The 23,457-nt window shown below is 34.5% G+C and overlaps 1 protein-coding gene across 1 annotated transcript in view; it reads left to right on the top strand.

The window, feature by feature from the left end:
* The window catches only part of FCHSD2 (FCH and double SH3 domains 2), a 212,655-nt gene that overhangs the window by 81,668 nt on the left and 107,530 nt on the right, over window positions 1-23,457 (top strand). Inside the window, 1 exon segment of the mRNA XM_039848321.1 lies at window positions 17,226-17,304. Coding sequence (XP_039704255.1) covers window positions 17,226-17,304 — 79 coding nt within the window.

Genomic DNA, 23,457 nt, shown 5'->3' with positions numbered 1-23,457 from the left:
GATGAATCTACATTGACACATCAAAACCGCCTAAAGTCTGGTTTACATCATGGTTCACTCTTGGTGGTGTACATCAGTGAGTTTAGACAAATATGTAGTTACATATATCCATCATTATAATACACAAAATAGTTTCACTGCACTAAAAATCCTCTATGCTCTGCCTGCGCCCTCCTCCCCTTGACGCTGGCAACTACTGATCTTTTTGCTGTCTCCATAGTTTTGCCTTTTCTAAATGTCATAGAGTTGGAATCTTACAATATGTAGCCTTTTCACATTGGCTTTTTTCAGTTAGCAATATGCGTTTAGGGTTCCTCTATGTCTTTTCATGGTTTGATAGCTTATTCTTTTTAGCACTTAATGTTATTCTACTGTCTGGATTATTCACCTGTTGAAGGACATTTTGGTTGCTTCTAAGTTTTGGCAATTGTGAATAAAGCTGATATAAACATCAATGTGCAGGTTTTTGTCTGGACATAAGTTTTAAACTCCTTTGGGTAAAAACCAAGGAGCATGATTACTGGATCTTACGGTAAGAGCATGTTTAGTTTTGTAAGAAACCCCAAACTGTCTTCCAAAGTAGCTTTACCATTTTACATTCCCACCAGCAATGTTCTTGTTCCACGTCCCCGCCAGCCTTCGGAGTTGTCAGTGTTACACATTTTGGCTATTCAAATAGGTGTATAGTGGTATCTTGTTCTCATTTGAATTTCTCTTATGATATATGATGTGGAGCATCTTATCATATGCTTCTTTGCCATCTGTCTTTTTTGGTAAGATGTCTGTTAAGGTCTTTAACTCATTTGTTAGCTGGGTTGTTTGTTTTTTTATTGTTGAGTTTTAAGAGTTCTAGGTATATTTTGGATAACAGTCCTTTATCAGATGTGTATTTTTCAAATATTTTCTCCCAGTTTGTGTCTTGTCTTATTCTCTTGACATTGTCTTTCACAGAGCAGGTTTGTTTGTTTTTTTTCAGAAGTTTTTAATTTTAATGATGTTGAGCTTATCAATTATTTATTTTATGGATTTCATGTTGTATCTAAAAAGTCATCACTATACTCAAGGTAACTAGGTTTTCTCTTATGTTATCTTGTGGAAGTTCTATAATTTTGCATTTTACATGTAGGTCTATGATGCATTTTGAGTTAATTTTTACGAAGGGTGTAAGGTCTGTGTCTGAAATGTCCCCCGCCTCCCCAATTGTTCCAGCATCACTGATCATCAAAGATCAGTTGACTGACTGTATTTATGTGGCTCTATTTCTGGGCTCTCTCCTCTGTTGCATTGATCTATTTGTTCTCCCATAGGTGGGAAGAGATGGCTAGAGCAGTTTGATGTTGGGTAGAGCTAACCTGACTTGGATATTTCTCTTTTCCCAGGTCAATTAGGCACTGATTATATACCTCAGCAGGTTAGGGTTTGGTTAACTAGTTTCTCCTGAGGGTAGCCCCTTTTAGGAAGAACATAGTGCTCTGCATAATACTTAAAATGATTCCTTTTCACTTCTCGCTGGTGGGTGCGGGAGATTTTTTTTCTGATGTTACCGTGAGACCTGGTTGAGCTGGAGATAAATCTCACAATATTGTGGGGTTCCCCCATGACTGTGTCCCCTTGGACGGTTTAACTCTGAGTTGTCCACACAGAATTTTCAGCAGTTTGTCAATTGCAATCCGTGTTTTCTTACCCTGGCACTGGTGTCCAAGGAGGTTTCTGCTCTTGAGTCTCTGCACTGGTAAGCCATGACTCCCTGTATTTGCCTGTCTCCCTCTCCATTTAATCTTGGGGGCAGCGGTTACCCTACGTCTTCCCCTCCCTTACAGATCCTAGAAGAGTAGTTGATTTCTCAGTCTCTTCAGCTTTTTATTATTGTTAGGACTGGGTGGTGACTTACAAACTCCATACCTGCGGAACCAGAAACTGGAAGTTCCACCCAAGAATCAGTGATAGCCTTTTTCTTATCATATGACTTGGTGAATTGTTATGCCCTTTTCTATATTTGGGTTATCTTCCAACATTTATCCTGTTCACATTCAACGTCATGAAATATATCTGAGAATTCTTGTAATGTGATTTTTTTTTTTTTTGCCAGCAGCCTTCATCTGAGATAACGTCATCCTTTTCATCACGCTTACTATCTTCATTTATGTTGATATGTTCACCATTATCCTCTGATTGCATATCCAGAGTCTCTAAAACAACAATGGCATCAACATTCCCACAGTCAGCTATTTCTTCTATAACTACATTTATATTTGGTTAGAATTTCACTCTAGCATTATCACTTTTTGTTTCTTTGATGTGCTTTCATCTTTGTTGGCTAATTCCGTCTTTTGATTATAAATTTTTTGTAAACTTCATGTGGATTTATCACTGTAAGACAAAGAGGCAGCATAGTTACATCTTTACTGTCTTTGCGTGAACTGAATAACAGATGCACAGTGATCAATCACTGACACACTTTGAAAGAAGTGATGTAACTGGTCATTGATCATGATATGCATCTGTTATTTGCAGTGATTTCTGGACCAAAGAGCTAGCAATAAAGTCTGTACTTTATAACAGTTACTCATGTTTAATATACCATAGTAACTAAAATTAAAACTGTACTTGAGGGAGTGACAATTTAACTTAATTGTAACAAATTTATGCATATTGGAACCATGCAAAGTAAGGACTGCCTGTAACTTTTGATTTCTTTTTCTAGTTTTATCTCACTGTCTAGGGCCTCCAGTACAGTGTTGAATGAAGGTGTTGATTGCAGCATCTTTGTCTTGTTTCTGGTCTCAAGGGAAGATCTTTTAATCTTTCATCATTCAGTATTGATGCTTGCTGTAGAAATTTTATGTATCAGTTTATGGTGTTCTGTTCTTAGTTTGCTAAGAATTTTTATCATGCATTGATGCTGGATTTTATCAATTGTTTTATCTTTTGAAGCAGTTATATGATTTTTAACTTTTAATTTGTGGCAAATAGTATCAATTGATTTTTCTAATGCTAAGCCAAGTCTTTGCATTCTTACGATAAAACCCACTTAGTCCTGATGTTTTGTCTTTTTTTACATATTGTTAGATTCCATTTGTTCATGAGTGAAATTGGACTATAATTTTCCTTTTCATACTTTTCCTTCTGGAATTTTGATATCAAGGCTTTATAAAATGAGTTGAGAATATTCTCTTTCCTCTTCTTAAAGAATTTCTCTAACATCGGAATTACTTCTTTTCTCCACTTTAAGAAGTTCTTTTTGGTGAAGCCATCTGGAAGCTGGAATTCTCTTGTGTGAATGTTTAAATTATTTATTTTCTTTAATGGCAGTATGACTAATGAGTATTTCTCTTTTTCTCATGTAAATTTTAGTAAAGTAACTTTTTTTTCCCTAGGAATTTATTCATTTTGTCTGAATTCAAATTTATTGGCAAATTGCTCATAATAACTTTGTCTTTTCCTTTTATTATATTCACCTTCTGTAATTTCTTTCTCAATCTAATATTGATTATTTGTGCCTCATTTTTCTTTTCCTTGAACAGTGTCACCAGAGATTTGCCAATTTTATTAATCTCTTTAGGGAAATAACTTTTGACTTTGTTGATCTTCTCCATTATATGTTTTCTTTTGATTCATTTATGATTTTATCTTTTATTTCCTTCTTTCTATTTTATTTGGGATTACTCAGCTATTCAGGTATTCTTTTCCTAACTTCTTGAAGAAGGAATCCTTAAATTATTGATTTTGAGACTTTACTCTTTTGAATATAAATATTTAAGGATATATGTTTCTCTCTAAATGGACAGCATTCCATTGACAACATTCCATAAGTCTTGTTAAGTATGGTTTACTTGTTACATTGAAGAAATTTTCTGACTTCCATTGTGATTTCTCCTTGGAACAATGAGTTATTTAAAAGTGTGTTATTAAATTTATTTTTTAGTTATAGTTGACATATTTTTGTTTCAGGTGTACAACATAGTGATTAGACATTGATATACCTTTACAAAATGATCACCCGATAAGTCTAACCATTTGACACCATTCCCTATGTCGTACTTTACATCCTTGTGACTGTTTAGTAACTGGCAATTTGTACCTCTTAATCCCTTTTACTTTTTTTACTCATTCCATTTGGCAACCACCAGTTTATTCTCTGTATCTATGAGTTTCTGTTTTGTTATTTTGTGCTATTAGATTCCACATATAAGTGAAATAATATGCTATTTGTCTTTTTCTGACTGACTTATTTCACTTAGCACAGTACTCTCTAGGTTCATCCATGTCATCACAAATGGCAAGATCTCCTTTTTTATGACTGAATAGTATTTCATCGTATATATGTACCACATCTCTTATCTATCTGTCTATCGATGGACACTTAGGTCACTTCCATATCTTGACTATTGTAGATAATGCTGCAGTAAACAAAGGAGTGCATATTAGAAGTGTGTTTATTTTTTATTGAAATATGTGTACATATAGACCTGTGCATAGTCATTAGTGTGAAGCTTACTACTCTTTGTTAACCACTCCCCAGATGAAGAACTAGACCATTTGAGCACTCCAGAAGCCTTCCTTTGCCCATTCCTGTCACTGTCCCCCCCCAATTAAAAAAGTTAATTATTAGTTTCACTCTCTTCGGTCTGGCTTCTTTCAATCAATATTATACTTGTGATTTTTATGTATTGTGTAATGTAACTAAATTTCATTTATTCCCATTGCTCAGAAGTATTCCGTTATATGAATTACCACAATCTACTTATTTGTTTTGTTGATGGACACTTGGTTTGTTTCTAGTTTTTGACAATTAATGAAAAATGTTTCTTCGAGCATTGCCTGAGATGAAAATTTGTATATATTTTTGTTGGATATATACCTAGGAGAGGAATTATTGGGTCATGTCTTTACCATCAGTTGATATGGCCAAATAGGTCTTTAAAGTCTTTTTTTCTAGTTTGCATTCCCACCAGCAGCATATGGGAGTTCCAGTTGTTCCATATCTTTGCCAACTCTTGATATTTTTAGTCTTTTTAATTTTAGCCATCTAGTTATTTGTTAATCTTTGTGTAAATGGTGAAGAGAACTTGTATTACCTATTTTCCTTTGTGTAGGCATCTGCCCATCCTGGCTGCTGCTTAGCCTCTTGGTTTATTTAATGCTACTCTTCTGACTAGCCTTTTAGATTGAATTTTAAATTTCCGACCTGTTCCTGGTGTATTGTTATTGACATCTGGATGGATATTCATTTGAGGCATATTTATTAGCCCCTACTGTATTCTACACTGCCACTGTAGAAACAGAACAACACTGGGCAATTTATACTATGAGTCCGACAATACATTAGATATAGGTCCTCAGTAATCAAGGGAAATGGTTTCCAAAATTTTACAAATGGCCTCCCCATACTAATACACTATGAATATTGAAAGCATGTACACAATTGGAAAAAAAGGTAAGTTAAAATATTTTAAAGTATTTTGCTAATTGTTATGGCTTCATATTATCATGCCATGTCCTAATTCTTAATGATGAGAAGGAATATAATGCATCATTTCTATTCACATTTCATTAGCCAGAGCAAGTCACATGGCCAGCCTGATGTCATTGGGATGGGAAAATATAATATTTAGTTAAAGAGAGGCAGGGGAGGAGGGGCGGTGGAGCGCGCGCGCGCGCGCACACACACACACACACACACACTGACAACCTTATTGAGATATAATTTACATTCCATACAATTTACCATTTTAAAATGTACAGTTCAGTGGTATTTAGTATATTCACAGTTATATAACTGCCACCCAAATCAATTTTTAAAAACATTTTATCACCCCCAAAAGAGTTACTCCCTATTTCCCCATCAATGTCCCTAGCACTGGGCAACCATCAGTTAGTTTACTGTCTGTATCTATGGATTTGCCTTTTCAAGACATTTCATATAAGTGGAATCATGCAGTTTGTAAATGGCTTCTTTTACCTAGCATATACTGTTTTTAGGGTTCATCCGAGTTATAGTGTGTATCAGAACCTCAGTCAATGCTTTTTTATTGCTAAATAATAGCCCATTAATGGGATATACCTATAGATATACCACATTTTTATTTATCCACTCATCAGTTGAGGACATTTGGGTGGTTTTTACTTTGGGCTATTATAGATAATGCTTCTATACAGGTTTTTATGTATTTAAGCATTCATGTACAGGTTTTTAAGTGGACATTATAATTTCAGTTCTCTCGATACTGCAATTAGGAATGGAATTGCTTGGGCCATTTGATAACTCTGTTTAACATTTTTGGGAACTGCTAAACTGTTTTCCAAAGTGGCTACATCATTTTCTAGTTTCACCAGCAATGTGTGAGGGTTCCAGTTTCTCTATATCTTCACTAACACTTGGTATTATTGATATTATCTGCCTTTTTTTTTTTAACTTTAGCTATCCTGGTGGGGTGGCAGGGAATGTTTTGAACCATAAATATAGTCTACCATATTCAGCATATTCTACTCTATACCTGCATCAGAATATATTGAAAACATTTTTAAAGGATCAAATATTTCTCTCACTAGTGTTAGAGAGGATTGAGACTGTGACTTACTCATTTGTTTGAATTTAGGGCCAAGGAATGAATGATTGAATGAATATATTAAAGTAACTATATGATAAGTGCTATAAGAGAAAGAAAGCACTTTGTGAGGATTTGCCAGAAGGAACAATAATTTAAAAACTGGAGCTAAGTTATTTTAAAAAGAGTTTTGAATGTAAATTTGATTCATGGATAGTGGAATTTATATTACCTAAATCTCATATCAGTAATGCTATTGAGTTTAAAGAAGTTACCTACTTATGACTGGTTTAATCTTAACAGTACATATATCCTTAATTAAACATTTAGAAGTTTGTAATGTCTTATTTTAAAATAATATATTTGACATCTTCAAAGAATATCATAATCTGTTTCTAAGCATTTGAGAAAAATCTTCCTTTAAATGAATTTAGAGCAGAAAGACTTGGTCACATTTTCTAACATGAGTTCTAGAAACTACTGAGTTCTATATAGGTAGATAAAGTAGTAGCGTCTTAAGCCTTTTACTAAAATAAAGCAGGTAATGTCCTTCTGTGTAACAGTGGGGGGAATTAAGGGATGAGTAGAACAAAAGAGGTAATAAAAAGAAAAAGAAATGCTGTTTATGATTCTTGTAGAATCAAAAATCCAATAACAGTAATATTTTAAATAACTTTAATTCCAGAGAGAATTGTAAAATCAGGTGTTAGAGCAGGTAACTGAAAAACTGCCATTTATAAACTAAAGAATCTGATGACTTTATATAAAATCAAAAACAAAACCCCCTAAAATTTGATGACATTAACATTAATTAATAAATGCTAGGAAACAGTGTTTCCTTATCAGTGCTGCATTCCAAATTTGATGGGTTTCTATCTTCAGCCTGTTTCATTATGCCCCTAGATGGAAAAGAAAAATGTTTTATGTATATGGAGTAAGAATGGTTCTCATCTCAGCTTTGCCAGAGAATATCTCATGCTCATAAGATGCAGTGGTCGAAGTTAATACATTACCGTATGCATCTGATTGGCAAGGGAAGGATAACCAACAGAGAAGATATGGTATTATTAACATAGCTGATCCACCTAGCAAGAAGAGCTTGGGGAAAAGCATGGAATAAACTGTGTATGGTGTTTGAGAAGTAAACCTCAAACACACACACACACACACACACACACCCCACTCCCACACCACCCTGCGTCATATCGTATACACAGTATGTAGCCTTCTTTCACTTAAGGTTCCTCGGTGTCTTTTCATGACGTGTGTGTGTTTGTGTTTGTATATCTCACACATATTGTAGTAGTGCCTTAATGAAAACACTCTGCTTCCAGCAAAAAAGGAAAAAAAAGACCTGCTTGTTTTTCCACATGACTGCAGAACAATTATAGCTTCTACTAGGAGCCCTTCTCCTATTCCTGGGAAAATAGCTGGGTTGTCTGGCATTTGCATAATCGTCTTTAGGGCTATTGTGGGCAGGTTTGGGCTGCTGACACAGAGCTACAGACTGGCCACCTGTCCAGAACAAATGAACTCGGCCTTTGTGCAACATTAATCTGTTTCTCCACAGTGTTATTTCTGAATAATGAATGATTTGATTAAATATTATGAAACTATTATTTAGGAAATGATGTATTGAACTTAAATCTTCCATTTTGGGGAGAGAGAAACCTCCTGCCTCTTCCACTAGCACAACCAAATATTTCCATGCCCCCTCTGGCATAGTTTTGTTACTGCTTTTGTGAAATTATCCTTATGAATATTAATTAGGAATGTGAGAATTTAAAAAGAAACTTCAAAATGATTTGTATTCATCCTTCTATAAATTATAAATTAAGTGTTGTCTAATGTTATCTACAAGTCTGTTTCACTTATATAGAATAATTAATTAAATATTTAAAGTCAGCAAAGGAGAAGAAATACCTAAGGTCTTGAAATACTAACCAGTCCTACTTCATTTATTATCCTGGATAATTAACCTTATGACTGATTTAGGAAGTTTTTGTTCTAATGCACACACTGCTATGTTAGCTAATTTTATTAATCATCTACATTCAGTCTGTGATAGAAAATTTCTTAGTTTTTTTAAAACTTACATATGACATAGTGTTGATGATATTTCTTGTACATAATGAGAGAGTTAAATTTTCGTGTTAGAATTAACTTGTAATTTATAGACCCTGTAATCATATAAAAAGTCACAATATCAAATAAGTGATCAGTGAATTAGTAAATATTTTTAAAAATTACTTGTCAAAGTTGTTGGAAAAATTTACATGGTTATAATAGTAATCACTTCTCTTAGTTCTCATTACATGTTTATTGAATAAATGAAAGATTGACTACTGCGAAGAGACATTGAGTACTTATAGAACAAACATCAGATACTTTATATGTTATTTCCTTTGATTGTTGAAACTATCTTTTGAGATAGATGGTAATATTCTTTTTTAATTGACTTTAATTTTTAGCAGTTTTAGGTTCACAGTAATTTTGAGCAGAAAGTACAGTGGCCCCACACATGCATAACCCATCCTTTCTCCTTACCCCCACTATCAACATCTCACCGGAGTGATACATTTGTTAAAGCCCATGAACCTACATCTACACATCATTATCACCCGAAGTCCACAGTTTACATCGGTGTTGCACGTTTTGTGGGTTTTGGCAACTGTATCATTACATGTATCCAGCATTATAGTATCATCCAGAATAGTTTCAGTGTCTTCAAAATCTTCTGTGCTCCCCCTGTTTGTCCCTTTCCTCCCCACCTAACCCCTGATCTTTTTACCATCTATCATCTCACCTTTTCCAGAATGTTATATAGTTGGAATCACATAGTATGTAGCCTTTCAGGTCAACTTCTTTCACACAATAAAATTCATTTACGGTTCCTTCATGTCTTTTCATGATTTGATAGCTCATTTATTTTTAGTGCTGAATAATATTCCATTGTCTGGAATGTGCTACAGTTTATTCATTCACCTACTGAAGTATTTTACAGATCATGAGACTAAAGGTGAGACCAGGTCATTTGCCCAAGTTCACGTACATATTACATGTCAAGTCTGAGACCAAAGTCCCTGATCTAATTAGATCCAGAGTAGGTTGTTCATACTATTGGGGGTGTACAAGATGGTTATGTACACATCAAGGAGTTTTTAACAGCACTCTCACTGTTTGCCTTTGTGAGTTGCACTGTACAGCAGTTTTCATCTGATTAACTGGGTTTACAGATGATATCCTCTAATGTAAAGTAAACTGTTTCAAGATAATAAGGGTCAAGCACAAGAAATTATTATTCCCTTGTTGATTTGATACATTCCAGTTTCTGCTTTGAAAAAGGAACTGCTTTTACAGCTGTCCTTGAGATCAAGTGGGCAGTTCAATCATGCTAACACTTTTCTTATTGTTTAAAAACAACAGCAATTAGCTTATTTTTCCCCCAATGAAAACCTTCATATCAGAGAAGCTCACAAATAGGTATCAACTAATCCAAACCTTGAAATATAACTAACAAAAAATTGAAAAAAGTTATAATTTTTATGATGTTTAGTGACTTTTTAATGTTCTAAATAAGCCAAAATTATATACATTTTGCTCTAAAAATTGATAAGCCATAATTTGTTTTCCAGTTGATAATATTTTAACATTAGAAAATAAATTCCCCCCCAATTCAGCTTTTGCCAACAAATAATATTAATCTTACTGGAAGATGACTATAACACAGTGAAAAAAAAATATTGCTTTTCTTATTTGGAAAGAAAAATTTACAAAACGTGGAAGAAAAAAGCATTCATAAAAGTGTAAACATTGTTTCTTGGTTAAACAATTTACTACAGAATGGAAAATGAAATAAACTATTGAACTAATAGAGGTAAGCTAATAAGTCCCTTTTAGTCGGTAGGATTTTCTCTTTAAAGCTTGCGTATAAATTGCTTTGGGAATAAATGGAGGAACTCTATAGGAGAAAACAAGACTGTTTGGAAGGGGAAAGTCATTGAAGTGAGCTTGAAAATGATTAAATAACTGACACTTAATATTTAACATTGGGTAGATTTGGCCTTGTGACTTCTGAGAGGTGGATATCTTTTATTAAACAAACTTCCAAGTTATGCAGTCATATTGGCAACAGCATTATATAAACTGGACATTTAACATTTTCTCTCTGTTTAAGTCCAACAGGATTTATGCACATACTTTTTTTTATGAAATTGTCATAACAACATTCATTGGAGAACTAAGCATATTTCAGGCAGGTGACTTTTATGTCTCTTATGTATATTAAAGGCAACACTATGCATTTTGTGGAAGTGTATTAAAATGATACATCCCAGTTATTATTAGAGCTATAACTTTCCAAGGAAACATCTTTTTAAATGTGTTTATATGATTCTCTAGTAAGCACTATGATAGTAATGGTGCTTTTACTCTGAATTGAGTAAAATGAAAGACATTGGAGAGTCTTTCTTAAAGAGAATAACTTCATAGAAAACTACCTTGAGAGTAGATATCTCCTGGGAACTAAAGAAGAATTCACTATATTAGTGTTAGCATAAGTTTCAAAGAACAAGTTGGATGCTTACAAATAAAAATTTACTCCACCAACTCATCTCCCACATTTTCAGTCCTTCTATTTTACATCACCAATTTTTTCACCTGAGTTATGCCAAGCCCTGTAATGCCCTTCTTCATTTCTCAGTTGGTCAAGTTCCTATTTGTTCTTTCAGATCCAATTCCAATGCAGTAAAGTCTACATAGGTTTTCCTGATGTATCTCACTTTAGGAGAGATAGTGGCTTTTCCTCTTCTCTTATACTTCTATTAAACCTAATATTCTTTGTATTATAATCCAACAGCCCTTTCTGTCATTAATTAGCCTACCGGTATATCCATCCCTATGGGGAGATGCCATCATCCATCCAGTTATACAAGGCCAAAATCCAAAGGGTCATTTTTGTTGTCTCCTTTCTTATATTTTCCATAGCTAGACCGTTACCGATCATGTCAGTTTTCCCTGCTACATATCTTTGTAATCAATCTGATTCTCTCAATCTCCAGTGCCTCTAACACAGTTCAAGGTATCGTCATCGCTACCAGAATACTGCAATGATCTTCTTTGGATATGAAGAGTCTCTTGTAGTTGGCATATAATTGAATCTTTTTTTTAATATCTGTTGTGCCAGTCTCTGTCTTTCAATTGAAGAGTTTAATCCACTTACATTTAAAGTAATTATTGATAAGGAAGTATTTACTTATGTGATTTTGCATTAGTGTCTCTTGTGTTTAGTTATTTGTAGTGAAACATTTTAATCTTATTTCTTTTTGTGTATATTGTATAGCTTTTTTCTTTGTGGTTACATTTAACATTCTACAGTTGTGACACTCTAATTTGAATTTATATCAGCTTAACTTCAGAAATATACAAAAACTCTATAGTTTCATTCCCACCCTTTTTATTGATGCCATGAAATTACATCTTTGTACATTGTGTCCAAAAACATAACAAAAAAATGACTTTTTAATGCATGAATCTCTTAAATGTAAAGAAAATGTGGAGTATGTACCAAAGTTACAGTAATACTAGCTTTTAGATTAACAACTTTTTAAAAAGTATTGGTCTCTTAAAACAAAAAGCGGAGTTACAGACCACTGTTATGATAATATTAGGTTTTATAATTGCCTATATATTTACCTTTAATGAGATTTTTATTTCTTCACACAACTTCATGTTATTACCTAGCATCTTTTCTTTTCAACCTGCAGGACTCCCTTGAGCATTTCTTGCAGAGCAGGCCTAGGGGTCACAAACTCCCTCAGCTTTTGTTTATCTGGAAATGTCTTAATCTCTCGCTCCCTTTGGAAAGACAGTTTTGCTGTATATTCTTGGTTGACATTTTTTTCTTTTAATGCTTTGAATATCCAGATCCTGTCTTCTGCCCTCCCAAGTTTCTGTTGAGAAGTCTGCTTATACTCTTACTGGTGAGCCTTTATATGTGGCAATATGCTTCTTTCTTGATGCTTTCAAGATTTTGTCTTTAGCTTTTGAGAGTTTGATTATAATGTGTCTTACTGTGGATCTCTGAGTTCATCCTGCTTAGAATTTATGGAGCTTCTTGGCTGTTTATATTCTTGTCTTTTGTCAAATTCAGGATGTTTTCAACCCTTATTTCTTCATATAATCTCTCTCTTCCTTCCTTTTTCTCTTCTTCTTCTAGTATTCCCACAAGGTGTATGTTGGTCAATTCGATGATGTCCCAAATGTTCCTTAGGCTCTGTTCACTTTTCTTCAGTGGGGAATAGGGATGCAGCAATGGCTCTCCACCTCTATATCTGTACTTCTCTGTCTCTACCTCCTTTATCAGAAACAGCAATCAGTGATCAGAGCACAGATCCCTGATATTTGGAGGACAGGGCCCTTATTGTCTACCCTACATGCAGTCTGCTCTAGAAACAAGTACATGGCTGCCAACCACTGAGCTAGGAGGCAAGGGGTAATTCTGACTGAGCTAAGTGCAGAAATTGTCCAAAAATTAACTTCATTTAATGTGTAAGCATTCCCATAGAAATTGTAAGCCTTCAAGAGACTTCAGAGTTCCAACATAGTTATATGAAACATTCTGCCGTTGAGAATATTGTCTGGGTTAGGAGTTAGATTCCTGGTCCTTCCTACTCCATCATCTTTCCAGAATCTTTTCCTGCAGTAGTCTTCTAAGCAGAAATATAACTCAGAAACAGCCAGGTAGAAGAGTACATAGGGCAATGAAAAATACTTCCAAACTTTTCATGATAAAAAGTTATAGTATATAAATAACATGGTTTCCTATAATTTTGTAGAGCCATCTGTATGTTGGGGGGAAAAAATGGATACAGAATAACTTGTATGAGAGCCATGGAGCACACCCCTGCTCAGTTTTCTGTTGTAAATGGAGAAAAGGTTAAGCCATCAGTCCACTTCCCAATGACTACTGAACAGTGGCTTTCTTTGTGTTGCTTCACTGGTTAGAGCAATGTAACAAGTGTTACTGAGAGATAAAACAAAGCAAGTCTTATATCAGACACTAATGGCTTTTTAGAAAGTTGAAATGTTCCAAAGAATATATTGATAGTACATTTTGATGGAAACCACAATTTACTGCTCCAGAGTAAATTGTTTTTGGAAATCAAATTAACATTATACATCAGTGATGCTCATTTAATAAAACATATATTATATGTCTAGCGTACCCATTTTAGAGAGTAATGTGGGCTGGAGGAGTGATTAAAAAAAAAAAAACTATTTAAACATCGCCTGTCATAACTTTATTTTGTGTAGCCACTTAATTGGGGTAGATTTTTTCCTATATAAATAAATTTTTTATTTATAAGATGTAGCTTTAAACATAACATAAAAAAGAAAAATGTTAATTTAAGTATAGAATGCTTTCAGAGGCATGAAATGTTATTTAGGACCTTTCCTATAATGGCCACGCAGTATTTCTTGAGCATCCATGCAGATGAGATCTTAAACAGCTGCATGGAGCACACAGGAGTCATGATTGCTGTCTCTGTGAACTAACTTGAATAAAGTCTTTCATCTAAAGATGCACTGTTTGTCTATTTCATGAATCCCTCATCTCATCTCTAAAGGGCTCGTTCAGTTTAATACACTTCAACTTTGTGGTTTAGAGCTCCAGAAATTGCTATTGTGACTTATAGTGCAGAAAAAAGATAACAAGTTAAGTAATTTAAGATTTAAAAAAAAAAATTAGATAAAATGCATGCCATGATGGTAAGTTTTTCCCAAAGATTTAGAATAACTAGGGATTCTGATTCAAATTTAACTAGTTATGTGATCTTGAGGAAATTATGTATCCTCTTAGTGTCCAGTTTTTCCGTAGTTATAACAAGGCCTAACAGAAGAAGAATAAATGTTTTGAAATGTTTAAGTTCATTTGTTTTATATAAATTTAGAGTACTGTCATTCTGCCTTTTTAGGTCTACTCATAATCTGAGTCTTCTCCTGTCATATCCCATATTCCGTATGAAGTGCTCTGCAACCACTTTAGCAGTGATTAAACTGAAAAAGTCACTATCATGTCATTTAGATGTAATTTGTTAAGAAAACATCAGATGGTCTTTTCCTCAACTGTGTGCTTATTACATATTGCCACTTACTTAGTTGTAACCCAGGTGTTGCCTCTTATTTTATGTTGCATACTTCTTATTCCTGTCTACATATTATGAGTTCTTTGAATTCAGGGATCTTGATTCATTTGAACCTTCACAAAAATTAATGTGTAGTACCTTCTAAGTATGGAGTAAACTTTTTTTTCCCCATTGCTTTGGAGTATACATACTTGTTCTCTTTCAGTATTGGAGATGGTCAAATTTGACTACAATTTTACTGAGGAACTTACTAAAATTACCTGGTCATAATCTTAGAAATCTGGTACAGTTTTTTTCCCCTTTGAACGTATGAAAATTAGGAACCAGAGAAATTTTGATCCAAACATTTCTAACTGAGAACAGCAAAAACACAAAAGGAGTTTGGCTATTATACATTAGAAATAAAATAATGTAGGTGACATTTATTCATGTAATCAGTGACTATTACTGGCATCAACTAAATGCTAGGCTCTTTGCTGCGATAGCCTGGAGACATAGTGATTTAAAAAAATTGACAAGTTCCTATCTGATGGAGTTAATAGTTAGTAAACAGATTAATATATTTAAACCAAGCAGCAACAATATAATAAAGATTATGAATAATTAGGATGGCTGGAGAGAGTAACTGGGTGGAAGGTGAGCTGCTTTGTATATAGCAGTTAGAAAAAGGCCTCTTAGACAAAAAAGTAAGATTGGAAGGATAAGGAGGTACCTAGATTGTGGTCTCTAAATATGGTTTCTCTCTGAAAGGACTTAGTATTCCTTGGAAAACTAGCTTACTGCAGATCTGGAATAGGAACTGTAAAAGAAAACAAAGAAACTAAGTCTATTGGGGTCATGATATGGGAGCCAACTTGGAGGGGCTCCCAACTGGCCACTATTAGCACATCAAAAGAATACTGACTGCAATAAATTGAAACACATCTTTTCTTTAAAATATACGAGTTCATAATGTTACTTTAAAAATTCATTGTTTACCTTTGGACCAAAATTGAACCATCAAATATTTATCTTGCCTTTCCTCTAAGAACTGTACCTCAGGATAATAGAATAGTTCAGGGGGGTTAGTTCTTTAAAAAAGAATTCCAGCTAATAAGTGAAGAAAAAATGATAAACTATTCTGTTTTAATGAAATGAAATGAAAAAATACCTAGGCAATGAAACTTTTCACATTTTCCTGTATATACTTTTGAATATTTTGTTAGAAAATTTAAAAATCGGTTTAAAAGAGGGGCGATGAGAATTCAGCAGGTAGGAATGAGAGTGTGGGAAGATATTTTATGCAAATAAGAGCAGTTTGAACAAGGTACAAAAGTGAAAAGTACTGTACATATTCATCAAAGACTTAGTAATTGGGTTCCCCAAGGTATAAGGTTTGTAAGTGGAAATACTGTGGATATGCTGTTATATGTGAGTTCTCAGAATTCACAGTTCCTAGAAATAGTGAAACCAAACTGTCGTCAAGTTTAAGAGGAACTTGAGATTCAAAGGAGCTTCTCTACATTTCCTGCTGCCCTTTGGCCTCATTGCAGTAATAGTAAACAGAAGCATTCAACGATGGATTTAATTAAGCCAAATTGATTTGGCAGCAGACCTTAGTAGAAAGGTACCATAATACCATAGCATTAATTTTACTTGGGCAGCCTCTGCTTAAAGTGTGCAGTCTATTAATTATTGTGATTGTTCTTCATCTCAGCATTTTATTTATTCTTTTTAAAGTCGTATGTATAGAAATGAGTATCTCAAAGTTAATGATTTCTAATTCATCACATTAGGCCCTGTTATAGTGTTAGAGGACTACAGATGTTTCTATCTAAAAGTAATATGTTCTGTAGAGTGAGTAAAATAGTCTTCTCTGTTCAAATCCTGATACCCACCATACCTGTTATAGATAAATATTGTTTTTCCTAGGTTCATGTTGTATAGATAACAGTAAGTGGGTATACTTCATAAAACTAACTTTTCATTTGAAATGGTATTATTTAAAAAGCACAAACCCTTAAAATCTGAATTGAAAAATACTAGTATGGAACAGCACCAAGGTTTGTCAATGATTTTATAAACCAATGTATATCTGTCTGCTCCAAATTGAATGTGTCGTTATCTTTCCTGGTATTTGAGGATTTGGCTGCTCAGATTTAGAAATGTAGTACATGCCACAGCAGCCCTGGGAAATTGAGATGTCAAGCGGTGTACTCAGAGCCCCATGGAGGTGGACGGCTGTGTTCCATGTGATATAGCAGAGGTAGTTGTTTGTTATGGCTGGTCAAATAGTATGGTAGGGTAAAAAGCATATCAATTAAGTTTCAATTTTCTGATTCTTATGCTCACCCTGTTCTTAAAAATGGAGACAAAATGTGACAATAATGAAACAAGATATAGCGTTCTGTCATTTAACATTAATTCTTTATTTCTGAATTAAATTTACATTTGGAAAGATGGAATTTCCAAAATACTGTATTTTGAGGAAAAGATCCTCTTTTATGACACAATACTTATTTTATAAAATAAATTTGTTTTTTTTTAACAGGGTATCCAGAAGTTGGCTAGTCAATATCTGAAGAGAGATTGGCCTGGAATAAAAGCTGATGATCGGAATGATTACAGGTAACTTAATAGGTAGTTCTTATTTTTTTAAAAAAGTGATTTTTCTCAGAGCCATGTCACATAATGTAGACTCCAGTTTTTTAAAAAATTACTTCTTTCCTCTGCTGTTTTTAGACATAATTCTAAAGTTATCAAAAAATGTTAATGTTCCACAATATATATAATCTATATAAAATAAATCATTTTCATGTTTCTTAAACCAAGATTATGTTTGTTTAATTAATTAATACCCACATATGGAATTTAAAGAGAGTAGATGACAATGAAACAAATTGTTTCCTCAAGGACCTGTAGAGGAAACACATTGCAACAATAATGAAACAAGATTATGGTGTTCTAGCATGATCATTGATTTTTTTTTTTACTTCTGAAACAAATTCTAAATTTAGAATGATGGGATTTTGTGAACACAGGGGAAAAGTTTCTAAGTTTTATTGACATTTACTTATTTGTTTGTTTTAAAAACAGGATATCCAGAAATTGGCTAGTCAGTATCCCACATACACATTTTAAAGAACGTAGATAACAATGGAATATAAATTGTATCCTCACTGACCTATAGATATCTTTAATAAAATATTTTAATTTTGTTTAGAAGTTAGTCTTTTTTGAGGTTAATTTGGAAGTATTTATTGGTTTTTAGGCTCAAGACTTTCCTTAGTGTTGTGGGAACCAGAAGTCAAGATTTCAAAGTTTGCAGTGGAGTTAAAACTAATGCCTGTGAAATGATAGTAGAGAATCCAGGGTAATTGAGAACTCAGTATTGAAGAGTATGGTTTGGAGTCTGTATATGAAATCAAGTTGCCGAATTGTCAGTGAAGACTAATCATCAGATAGCTTCTTAAGGGGGCTAGAAAACTGAAGGTAGAAGAGAAACCTTAATAGTTCTTCACAGTCTCAGGAACAACTGAAACTTGGAAGGTGGCATGCTATTATAAATAATATATCCATATAGTTGCAACATGGGACAATATAGGAAAATAAACAAAAATAGAGATTTTCTTGTGAACTTTCCAGTACCAACAAAGTTCAGCTAAGAGGAGAAGAGAGAGGAGATGAAATTCTAATCAAAAGAGATAAATAGAGCAAAACCTTGAGATAAGAGTGAGAATGAAATGTTCAGTGCTGCTAAAATGAAGAAAGCCTGACCAAAGAAGAGATTGTTTGCTGGAAAGTAAAGAAAGACTCCAATTTATAGATATGTTGTATTCTGTTTGTTTGAAATTTAGGATGTAGGTTACCAAAGAAATAAGGATAAAAAGGCTTTGCTTCCAGGCTAGCTTATACAACCTAATTTTAAAAGTGTGTTAAGCCACCTTTTACTAAATATATTCCACACACTGTGCTAGGACTTATAGGGATTAACTTATCTCCCATGATTATCAAAACAACCCCATGAGGTACACATAATTATCCTCTTTTTATATACTAAGAGACTAATTCTTGGGTTATATGCCTTTACTCAGGGTCACACAGCTATTTAAGCACTCAATCATTCATTCTTTATTCATGAGATAGGTGTGAAATATCTACTACATACTAGCTTTTAAAGTAGACTTTAGGATTAAAGAGACTAGAAGAATCTGCGCCTGTCCTTACAGAGCTTATAGAACACTAGCCACTGTGGACAGTTGCTGTATTGGGTTATAGTAGAGGTGCATTTGGGACTACAGAGGAAAACTAGATTTCCAGAACTGATCTTAAAGGATGTGCAGGAGTTTGCCAGGGCTGTGCAAAAGGAATTCTAAGAAGAAGTAGTTCTTTAAAGGCATGGAGGCCTGAGAAAATATGAATGCTAGGTAACAATGAGCAGCTCGGCGTGGCTGGTGTGAAGTATATGGATTGGAGGGTGAGAGGAGTAGTGGACATGGAGGATACACGGGCATCATGAAGGACTTTGCATATCACAGAGTTTGTTTTTTTACTAAGAAGATAACAGAAGCATTTGATTTCTACAAGAGGAATGACATGTTCAACTTCAAAATCATATGAAGGTGAATTAGAGGGATGCGAGGAAGAATTTAGAAAGAATAGAATCGCAGGAATTTAATCTCTGGTCATCTCTTATTTGAACCATGAAAACTAGTAGAAACTGAGTTGTGGGAGAGATTCCAGAGAGATTTAGAAAACTGAAACTAGAGGACTTGCAATTGATTTGGCAGTTTTGTTTTCTGCATTTGTCAGATTTGTTCTGAGAAAAACTGTAAGCAGTTTTCTATAACTACAAAACTGTAAAGTCTTTTTCTCAGTGTCTAAAATAGCTCTTAGAACATAGAAAGCACTTGACGAATATTTGCTGACTGAAGAATGAAGTAGAGGAGGGGAGAGGAAGGACTACAGAATGATTCCCAGGTTTTTAAATTTGGGCAACTGAGAGGATGGTGGTGCCATTGTGAAAAAAGACAATAGAAAGATCAGGTTCAAGGGTGAGAATGGCAGTTGCCAATTTTTTCATTTATTAAGAGTTTGTTTTAGTTCTAGTCATTTTAAATTTCCCTTTTAATTTTTTTTGGATTTATATTTGTATTGGTGGTTTAAAAATTCTTATCCAAGTAATGTATGCTTGTTGCACGTGTAACAATAGAGTGTAAAGTGCGGCCCCCTCCTCTTTCCCAAGCCTCTTCCACTCACATTTCTACTCCCCTTGAGTAAATGCTGTTAAAAGCATGTGGCCTTTTCTTCTATTTTTTTCCTGTGTGATGCATACATGAACAAGACACAGTTTTTCCGTTTTTAACAGGTCTGGAATCATCATATACATATGCTTCTGTGACGCCTCTCTGTTCACACACTCACTCACGGAGTCTATTCTAGACATCCTTTTATGTCAGTATGTTCCTGTCCCCCTGTTCTTTTAAGTGGCTGTGTTAGGGTGATAGTATGGGTAAATATAATTTTGTTGTCCATTTCTCTGTTGGTGGTAATTTAGTGTATTACTATTGCAAGTAATGCTGCAGGGATAACTCGTGAATGCACGACTATGTCTTTGTGTACTGTGAAAGTATTTCTATAGGGTAAACATAGAGGAGGGAATCCTGTGTCAAAGGGTTTATATATTTAAAATGTTGATGTTGTAAATTATCCTTCATAAACTTCATGTCAATATATTTTACATTTATTCTAATTTGATTTGAAAGTGCCCATTTCTTTTTATTTTTTACCAACAGGGTATGTGGTAAGTCTTTAAAATTTTTGCCAGTCTGATGATGTCCGTGCACCATTTAATGCCATTAGACTACCCTCATTTGCCTGGAAACTGGACTCATATAACACTACTTTTTCTTGGACCTTTTTTTTTTTTTTTTTTTGAGGATAAGTTTTCAGTTCTGTCTTCATCTGTTCAGGCTACTATAACAAAATAGCACAGACTGGGTAGCTTGTAAATAACAGAAATGTATTCCTCACAGATCTGGAGGCTGGAAGTCCGAGACCAGGATGCCCACATGGTTGGATTCTAGTTAAGTCCCTTTTCTGAATTGCAGACTTCTCAACTCGGGCTTGCCTTCACGTGGTAGAGGGGTTTGATTGCTCTGTTGGATCTCTTCTACAAGGGCATTATCTGCTTTCTGACCTGATCATCTCCCAAAAGCCTTACCTCCTAATACCATCACCTTTGGGGATTAGGATTTTCACATGTGACTTCCGGGGGGGACAGAAACATTCAAACAATAGCAAGCCTTTTCTATGTAAATGTTTCTCAAATTTCCTTCAGTTCTCTAGTGACTGTTTTAAATGCTTTTATCTCTATTCCTATCTTTAAATATTACCTGTAAACTAGTAATGATCATATGTTTTTATTAACTCGTCAGCTTGGGAACCAAAAAGTCAGCTGCCACCAACTTTGACATCTTGCTAGATCTTATCTTTCTTTTAGAAATGTTAAGTTGCTGCTTCTCTGCCTGTGCTCTCTCCTTTTCACAATGTCATTTATTACAGTACCACCAACTATTTGTATGTTTTTGTAAAATATGCCTTCTTTCACTCCCCTGCTTGAGAATCTTCTATGGTTTCTCATTGCCAATAGGATGAAATTTGTGTGTGTGTGTGTGTGTGTGTGTGTGTGTTTGTAATATTCGAAGCCACGAAGAAATCTGACCCCAAATTACCTTTTTCTCCTCATCTCTGGCTATTTTTCCTTCTTTCATCCTTGGTTCCCCAATCCTTGAGCACCTCAAGCTGTAGTTGTATTGCAGTTCTCATCACACCTCAACTGAACTGAAGTCAGTCATCCTCCCTGCCTCTACTTGTGTTACCTAAGCTTAGGGTACTCTTCCTTGCTATGGAGAATGAGACACGAACACTTATTTATTAAGCATCATACTTTCTCCTTGTTATCAGTTACTGTATAAATTAATCTTAAATTATGAACTTACTTGTCACATTCTTAATCTTCTTGATACGTAGTGCTATATTTCTGGGCCTAGGTTTGAGACAAGAGGAAAAGGTAAAAAATAATTGTCTAGAAAAGTGGTGGAATAAGTGTATTAGGGGAATATAGTGGAATTACTGGGTAGCACTAAGGAGTTACTAGACTTTATTTGCTATCAATTTACAGTGATACCAAGCAGCATGATTATGGTTTTTTTCCCCGCAGCATTCTGCTATACAGATGTTGGTATAGCGTACACAGAATTTTGGATTTAACCAAGGTTAGAACTTGTAGATTATAAGGATAGAAAGAGAGGGGGCAAGGGCAATTAAAGTATACATAGGGAGTGATTACAATGGTGGATTATGAGATAAGGCTGGGTAAGGAGCCAAGAAGGGAGATCATGAGAGGGTTGAGAGACAGTGGGAAGCGGGTAGGATCAGATGAATTGTGGGTTCTGAAAGCGATGAGTAATTGTTAAGAGTCGAAATCCTAAAGGGAGTGAGTGGAATCAGGAGGTGTTGGTCACAGAACAAATGATTAAATTGAAATTAGAGCAGAAGGGTAGTAATTGGTAATGGCAGAGTCTAGGTTATGTCCATGAGAGCACTATTTCCAGGTGGATAGCCTTAGAAAAACTTCTCTAAGCTTTACTTTTCTCCTCTGCAAAATGGGGATAATGCCTATCTTACAAAGTTGTCACAAGGATTAAATGATATGATAAATGTAAAATACATGACATAGTGCCTAGCATGTGACAGGTTCTTAAAAGAATTTCTTTCCTCTCCTTTATAATTTTGAGCCTCATTTCCTGATCTGAGCAGAATAGCAAAATACCATATATGCTTGATACCTTTCCTCGTGTTTCACAACCATCGTGTGAAGCCTAGTGAAATAAATTATTTTTAAAAAATCACTCTTTGGTTCATTATTATTTTCCCCAATCAGAATGAAAAACACCACTAGCACTGGAACTAACACTATTGTGGTAACAAGAAGTACTTCTATTTCTACCACAATGTCTCTTCATTCATTTAAAAGAATGTGTGCCAATGAGTCTTCACAGCATTTGCATTTAATTGTTAAAATAGTCCTGTGAGGTACATAGTGCAGGTATTTTTGTTATTTCTTCATTTTGCAGCTGAGGAAATGAAAGTATAGTGAGGTGTGCTACATGTGATTATATTGATTAAACTAGAACCTGAACTCAGGTCTTCTGACTGACTAGTAGCTGAATCCTATGCTTTTCATGGTGTCTTACTGTTAAGAATATGCCTGCTATAGATCTGCTAATCTCTAAAGGTGTCTATTTAAACTCTACAATGGAAACCTTTTTTTATTATACAGTCCTCATAATTTATACATTCATCCATTTATTTATTTTTTTCATGTATCACATACTTAACGTAACCTTTCTAAATATTAGGCCATGTGCTAGACCCTAGGAATACAGTAATGAGAAAGACGTACACCCCTGCCCTCATGAAATTTTCACTATAATGAGAGGGACAGACTTTAAACAATTATATAACACTTTATAATTGAAGGAAAAGTGCTCAGGCAATGTGAACAAATAATAGAGAGGGACTTGATTGAGTCTGTGGATTGGCTTCATGGTGATCATAAAAGACTTCCCTAAGGAAGTTACATGTAAACTGAGATTTGAAGGATGAACAGCAGTCATCTAGATGAGGAGTAAAGGGAAGAGGGTGCTGCCTAAGAGGAGAGCATGGATGGAGGGATCCTTCCTTCCTTCCTTCCTTCCTTCCTTCCTTCCTTCCTTCCT

This window comes from Pteropus medius, unplaced genomic scaffold (assembly GCF_902729225.1).
Source record: "Pteropus medius unplaced genomic scaffold, Ma_sr-lr_union100, whole genome shotgun sequence".
In the NCBI taxonomy this organism is placed as follows: domain Eukaryota; kingdom Metazoa; phylum Chordata; class Mammalia; order Chiroptera; family Pteropodidae; genus Pteropus; species Pteropus medius.
The sequence above is the reverse complement of the archived record's forward strand: the minus strand, read 5'-3'. Positions and strand labels throughout refer to the sequence as shown.